General features: G+C 42.8%; 1 protein-coding gene across 5 annotated transcripts in view; it reads right to left on the bottom strand.

The window, feature by feature from the left end:
* Window positions 1-1,844, bottom strand: part of LOC309688152 (uncharacterized protein) — a 180,087-nt gene extending 178,243 nt beyond the window's left edge. For all 5 annotated transcript variants that reach the window (XR_014270968.1, XR_014270969.1, XR_014270970.1 and 2 more), the window contains exons 1-2: window positions 1,564-1,844; window positions 1,132-1,217 (exon numbers count right to left, since the gene is read on the bottom strand). Coding sequence is in view for 1 of the 5 variants with exons in the window: in XM_082503639.1 (XP_082359765.1) it covers window positions 1,132-1,217; window positions 1,564-1,737 (260 nt within the window). In the remaining 4 variants the exon portion in view is untranslated. The remainder of the gene's footprint in view (window positions 1-1,131; window positions 1,218-1,563) is intronic.
* Between the last annotated feature and the right edge of the window lie 5,903 nt (window positions 1,845-7,747).

Below are 7,747 nucleotides of genomic sequence, written 5' to 3' on the forward strand. Positions count from 1 at the left end.
TATTTGAATAAAACCTGAAAGCAAGTAAATACTTTCTATGCTGCCTTATGGTAAACTTTGGTAATATTGATAAAGAACAACACTGGCTGTTGATGAAATACATTCAGCTGGCATGGTGACACTGCCAGTATAACCTGCAGGGCTGGACTGGGACAGAAAATCGGGCATTTTGACTACAGACCGACCCACCAGGTATTAAAGCCATAAAGCCTTTGAATGAAAACAAACCCTGTTGTGACAGTGATGTACAGTCTTGTTGGTATATGTATGATTTCTATACATTTTACGTCAGATAAAAACTTTGGTTGTAAGATTTAGATAATTATTTAATAAAAGCTAGATATTTTAAATGAGAATAAGAAAGAAAAGTATTTCTTTGTGCTCCCTTTCCCTGTTAATGCCCTACCTGGCCCCCTGGCAAAACTTTGCTAGACCCGCCCCTGCACAGTTACCAGCTGTCAGCTACATAAAAAAGGATCCTGGTGGGTGGTCTTCACGTTTCCCTCTCACCAGATATCCACACCGACATCATGCTTTACAGCTGTGGCTCCAGCAAACATCAGCTGATACTAGAAATTAATATTAAATAAATTCTAACAACAGCCGATCAAGCTTAAACGTGCTGCTGTTGTTTAGCGCAACATCTGCTGGTTTCGTCTTTCTGGCGCAAAGTGGGCGATAAACAAACAAGAGAGAAAAGCCGATCAGCTGATCATCGATCAGTTTCATGATTGAAGTAGCAACAGGAGAGGCAGGATGAGAGAAGAGGCAGCTGTGCAGCGTAAAGACAGAATAAATCCAGCTTTGTGTCTTTTTCCATTCTAGCTGAAGTTCGGGACAGTTGCGTCTCTTCTCAGCTCAATACGAAACGTGTAATATTTTCTCTGATTGAGGGACCATTCCATTTTTTTAAGGAGCCGTTGGCAACTCTACTAACTAACCTTATGAATAAAATAAAGTTCACTATCAGTAACATCATAGCAACCGAACAGCTGTATAAAAACTCCAAGCTGGCTAGAACGCAGTATGAGTTATTGCAACTGACAGTAAAAAGTCAGCACAACGAAAATAAACTCCACCTAAACTTAGTTCATATCTGACCCAGATAGACTGCAGGTCATAACTTCTTACCTGAAGTTCAGTTCACCTGACACTCGGACTGGCGGCTGCCTCGGGGCTCTCCTCCTGCCTCCCCTTCCCTCATCCACCTGCTGCCTCTGTGGAAGCCCCCGCCATAGCCACCAGTTATTTCTACACATCGACCTGCATCTGGCCAATCCACCACCTCTCATTGTTCATGCCGTTACAAAAAAAATAAAAAATAAGTCAAATAAGCCCGATGGCCAGTCCAGCTATGTTAACCTGCAACCAAATCTGCAGCTCCATACAGCAATGTTACGACTTAGATTACATCTTATAACTCATAACTCTTATGTTAGCTGCCCTCTGTAGCATACTGTCTGAAATATTCCACGGCTGCAATAATTCTTTAAGTGTTATTTTTTCCTTGGTATTCTAATTTCGCCGAAGTTTACTAAACTCAACAAACTTAATATTACTTACCGGGACATTTATTCTGTCCTCATTTTCTTTCACCGAAAAATTGTTTCCTGCAGTGACGTCTTTCGTGCTTGGCTCTCCTACCTTTGCTAACGTGATGCACATAGCGCAGAAGCCGATGCTGCATTCACTTACACTCGGATATCTGAGCGTCACCGTGAAAACATAATCGGACATTTGATATTTGATTGAATTTTATTGTTTTGCCTTTGGGGTGGCACCTGGGGTGGCCAGTCTGGTTGGGGGGGTGGCCTGTGCCCCCCCAGGCCACCCCGCTGGACACGCCATTGTTCATGCCATCAGTGAAGCATTCTGGTGACATTCCAGCAGTCTCCTGAAGTTACTGGTTGTGCCACCGACCCCTCTGTCAGACATAACTGATGTTGTGGGAAAGTATAGATTTGCTGATGCTGAATTGATGTGACAGGTTAGCATTATTGAGTTTCACTGCTAGCAGTCTTGTGGTCTTAGAAAGAGTGTTTACAGGAGCTCTGTTCTCTTGTCTGAACAACAGTATAGAAAATCTATATTAATGTAGTGCTGCATCCTTACATCTGAAATGTGTTTGTATTTTACCTACACATGTGGATGGATAGATAGACAGTGAGATAGCATTTACAGAGGAGGTGATATCAAGAAATTTTCACTTCATTCATGATGCACGTACGTCATGTTCCATGTTAGCCGGAGGCAATTCCACCAAATATCAACATAATAAAACAGGAACAAACTCACACTTTTTCTCTCAGATAGATGGCACATTCAAGTCACAAACATGGAACTTTAAAGCTATAAAACTCAATACTGAATAATGGTTCTACCTAGTGATGCATGGAGTGGAAATAGTGTCTAAAACGGAGAACCCACAGAGAATTATCCCCCAACCCAAAGAAATTGCATTCATCTTCAAATACCGAATCTGTCATCTTATTCCTTAAAAGAAAGACGAGGGCTGTACATGAGCAAAGATGGCTTAAAAACATGCCAGACATGTCACTGGACAGGTATGGATATATGATCAGAAAGTAACTGTTACGTGGCACTGTGTGGCAGGTTTAGGAATAAAAGCATGCAAGACACGGGACTCACGAGCAGAACAGAGAGCGAGTCCATATTGCTGCCTAATCTCAAATAGTAAAGTAACCCAATGGGAATTATGAAACAGTGAGGTGGTGAAACACACAGGACCATATAAGGTCCTCAGAAGTAAACGGAGGACTTAAATATAGAGATAAGGGAAGAGTGGAAACACCTGGGGAACATGGGTGAGCAAAATCTAACTAACGACTCAAACACACAACACGAGAGACAATCAAAAAAAGACAGGAGATGGCAATCCAGACACAAGAAACAACAAACGTGATGCAGTGGAAAGCATAGTCTTGTCTCCTCGGTCATGTCTCTGTGTTTGTCTAACTTGACACAACTGCCAAAACAGGGGACAGTGAAACCAGACAGACTGGGGGGACAGACAGGGAGCACTACAGGGAATTAACTGGAATGAGACACCACAGGAAATTACTAAACAAATGACAAACCCACATATATGAACTAAACAAGGAAAAAGAAATGTGGGCTTGACACAGAAACGTGGAGACAGGACACAGGGAAACACAGAGGGATGACGAGGAGGATAATGGCTAAAAATAAAACTACTAAGGTACGACAATACAGCAGACGATGATTTAGTCACTGGGGAAACATGTTCAAGCCAAAGTTTATTTCAGTATTTGTTTTAGACCTTTAGACCTTCATTTCTGTCTTATGTATTTTGAGCCAATGACAAAGAAATGTGCCTTTACTCATACTCTAAGGTGTTGCTGGTGGTGCTAAAGACAAACATGGTTATGTTTCAACTATCATAATTCCCTAGTTGGAGGTTATGGTAAAAACTCTTCCTTCTGGCTACTGGAAACAGACCTCACATAAACTGGTATCTCCATGTAAAGGCTAATGGAATACTATATTTCAAAACTTCCCTTCAGTCTCATTCAAGTTCAACATTTGTTGAATGCCTGCACAGCAAAACAGAGCGAAATCTTTAACTTGCTCTCCTGCTCCATGAAATATGGATTACCAGACAGCTGCTATTGCATTCATATGGCAGATTAACACTATTGCATTTTCAAGCTTGGAGCGTTTGACGTTGTGGAGCTGTGGTCTTTGTGAACAAGGATCCACTGTGAACTTTTATTTCTGCTCTGCTTACAATCATCATTTCGATCTACCAGTTGGCTTATTTTCTCTTTGACTGATGCATTAATGAAAAAGACAATCAGACAAGAAGTTGTGACTATCATCTATCTTTCCATCTCAATATTCCTATTTGCACAATGATCCCGATCAAGTGTGTCCTCATTTAACAGAGGCTTTAGGGTGTAACAGGTCGTTGGCTGATTCTTGTTAAATTAATGTTGCTACTGATGTTTTGGGCAATTTGGCATAATTTCAGAAATCTCAAGCTAGATTGGCTCCTTCCTTACAGTCATGATTATGTTGTTGCATAGTCTGCTTCTCTGACATGTGCCTTTTCAGCTCTTCCTCATCAAAATAGGAAGCTCAAAAAACAAGATCAATCCCAAGATTCTTCCTCTGTAAGATGCGTTTTCACATTTCTCGAGTAATGAAATTACAACGCAGTCATAATCCCATCAGTCACAGGACACATTTCATTCATTTTTTAAAATAGTACAGCTAGAATATTCAAATTCAAATTTTAGTTGTCACACACACAACCATACACAGTATGACATGAGGTGAAATGCTTTTAGCCCGACCTTTAAATGGCAGCAGGTTTACAGTAAGATATACAAATTTACAGGTTACTACAAAAGTTACAGCTTTAACTTAGAAATTTACAGTAAAAATGTGCAAATGACAGATTATTAGTCAAAAGAAATTATAAATTACAGGAAGTGTGCAAGAAGAAAAACCAGAGTGCGTGTGGTGATGTGATGTGTGTGAGAGTCCAGTCCTACACCTGGTTCAAGGCCGAATAGCCTGGGGGAAGAAGCTCCTCCTCATTCTCTCTGTTTTGGCCTTAAGGGAGTGGAAGCGCTTCCCAGACCTCAACAGTGAGAAGAGTCCATTGTTGGGATGGGAGAGGTCCATCATAATCTTCCTAGCTTTGGACTTGCACCGCTTGGTGTAGATGGACAGCAGGTCAGGAAGCTCTGATTGAATGATGCGTTCGGCTGAACGCACCACTCTTTGCAGATCTCGTCTGTTCTGCTTGGAGCTGTTCCCAAACCAGGTGCAGATGTTTCCATCAGGAGACTCTCGATGGTGCAGGAGTAAAAGTTCTTGAGCACCTTCAGTGGCAGATGGAAGTCTCTGAGTCTTCTGAGGAAGAAGAGACTCTGTGTTAACGTGACAGGACCATGACAGGTCCTGAGTGATGTGGACACCCAGGTATTGGAAACTGTCCACTCTCTGCCACTGCTGATGAGGGGTTTGTAATTCCTCGCCTGCTTTGTAGTGAAGTCCACAATCAGCTCCTTAGTCTTGCTGATGTTTAGGAGGAGGTTATTCTCCTGGCACCAGGTCTCCAGGTTCCTAATCTCCTCCAGGTAGGCCATCTCGATGTTGTCAGAGATCAGGCCCACAACAGCAGTGTTGTCAGCAAACTTGACAATGGAGGTGGTGTCTGATGTGGCTACACAGTCATAAGTGTACAGTAAGTACAGCAGGGGGCTTAAAACACAGCCCTGAGGTGCTTCAATACTGAGTGAGATGGAAGGGGAGACTTGTTTTCCCACCCTCACTGATTGGGGTCTGTCTGTGAGGAAGTTGACATTCCACTGACACAGTGATGAGCTGAGTCCTAGATCTGTCAACTTGGTGAAAAGCTTAGAGGGAATTATTGTGTTGAATGCTGAACTGTAGTCCACGAACAGCATCCTAACATAATTCCCTCTGCCAGTGTCCAGGTGACTCAGGGATGTATGGAGCAGGTGAGATATGGCATCGTCTGTGGAACGATTAGTCCGGTAAGCAAACTGGTGGCAGGAAGTGAAGAAGTGATGTGATCTCTCATCAGTCTTTCAAAACACTGTCAGTGCTACTGGATGGTAGTCATTGTGGCAAGCGGGCTGTTGTTTCTTTGGAACAGGGACAATGATGGACTGTTTGAAGCACGTGGGAACCACAGCTTGGGCCAGGGAGAGGTTGAAGATCTCTGTGAACACCGGTGCTAGCTGGTCAGTGCAGGCTCTCAGGACCCGGCCAGGGATTGCATCTGGTCCTGTTGCCTTCCTGTGTTCACCCTCCTGAAGGTGTTCCTCACGGCATGCTCTGTGATGATAAAGGTGTTGTCTTCACTGGTGCACTCCGTGTGCGTGCAGCCATTTGTTGTTTTAATTGCTGCCATGTCGAAGCGAGCATAAAACGTTTTCAGCTCATCAGCCAGTGAAGCGTCGGCATTCATCATAGGAGAAGCTGGTTTTTATAGTTCGTTATTGTCCGCAGTCCTTTCCACAGATTCCTAGAGTCGCATTGTTGTAGTTTCCCCCCGTAGCTCCTCTTTGCCTTTCTGACCACTCTGCGCATGTTGTATGACGCAGCCTTGTATAGGTCCATGTTGCCGGAGATGAGCCCTTCATTGTAGGCAGCGGTGCGTGGTCTCAGAGTGTCGCAGATGTTTTTATCTACCCACGGCTTCTGGTTGGGAAACATTTGGATGATAGTTCTTTCTGCTGTGTCATCCGCTAGTTTCCCGATAAATCCCACAACCTCTTCCGTAAACATCTCTTTAAGTTTTAAACATCTTTAAAACTTAAAGAGATCAATATGCATCCTATAATGATGTCCAGTAGGTGTAATGTAGCTGCACCAGGGAAGAAGCTCCTCCACAGCTACAGCCACACAGATGTTTCTATTAAATTAAAAGCCACCTTTATACTGTAAGGTAAAGACTAACTAAACCCAGTGCTCAGACGATCCCTTGTGAGCAACCACTTGGCGACAGTGGGAAAGAAGACCAGGCTTCTAGCTGGAAGATATGCAAATCCTGCACACAGCCTCTTGTTTTCCAACAGTCCTTTGTCCTGTTCCTGCAGCGTGCAGAGTGTTTGGACAGTTAAAGAGCAAGCTCCAGATGACCCAATATTTGCTAAGGATTGGAGTGAGAGTAATTTGATTTACACCTGTAAGCGCTCAAGTGTTCAAGTGCAAAGTAAATAAAAACAAACCAACAATTAGAGGAGGTATTTTCAGACGGTATTCAACGATGACTTGGAGCTCACAGACCTAATAACATGGTTTCAGTTACCACAGTGATTTTTTTTTCTGTGGATACAATTTGCATTCACTTTTGTTATTTTTGCACCCCATCTTTGCACATTCTCATTTCACATAAATATTAAAACACAGAACACAGCACACTTTCAATAAAATGAATTTGCTTTCTTCAGGGCCAAACCCAGATGTTAATTCTAATCAAGTTTCAGACCACCTCACTGTGTAAGTCTGATTACCAGATTCTAATGTGGTGTAGATTCTCTTCCTCCCTCTATACTACCCACCCTTTCTTTCTTTCTTTTCCATTTGCTGGCTTGCACAACAGAACACCCAAATCAATATGGCAGAGGCGATTAATGCGCTGGCAGTGGCAATGTACTTATAAAGAGCTTTCATGGCCCAGTGAAGGATGAAATCACCCTCGGAGTCCCAAGATCTTAAAAACCTGAGGTGCACTGGGCAAAGACAGACAGAGAGAAGGAGAAAGGGAGGAGGGAGAAAGAATTAGTGCATTCCAGTGCAGAGTTTACTGGATCTCTTTCAGTGGGTGAAAGTGTAGAAGGAAAGAGAAATGTGAGATTTCTGAGGGGTGCATTGGTCCTTCTCCAATAACCAAATAAAAGAGCCATGGGTCCACTTTTGACAGGGGAATGAGAGGAGTGGAGCCACGCCATTCTCTATCAGTGCATGCTGCTGCAGAGAGAATGACGTGCGATTAGTGCTTTTAGTGCTACTGTAATTTCCCTATTTAACGCCCCACTGCTACTGCAAAGGATCTCTGGGAATGAAGAGAACCATTCACCTTGTTAACAGTCACAAGTGATTTTCTGCTTAAATGTTGCCTATTGACCCTTGAATGAACACAGGTGGACATAATAATTTGTTAAATATGAAATCGAGAAATGTTCCATATAATGCTAAAACCAAATATTGGTCAAACTCCAAAGCA

The sequence above is a fragment of the Aulonocara stuartgranti genome, assembly GCF_965226115.1.
Source record: "Aulonocara stuartgranti genome assembly, chromosome: 2".
Lineage (NCBI taxonomy): Eukaryota > Metazoa > Chordata > Actinopteri > Cichliformes > Cichlidae > Aulonocara > Aulonocara stuartgranti.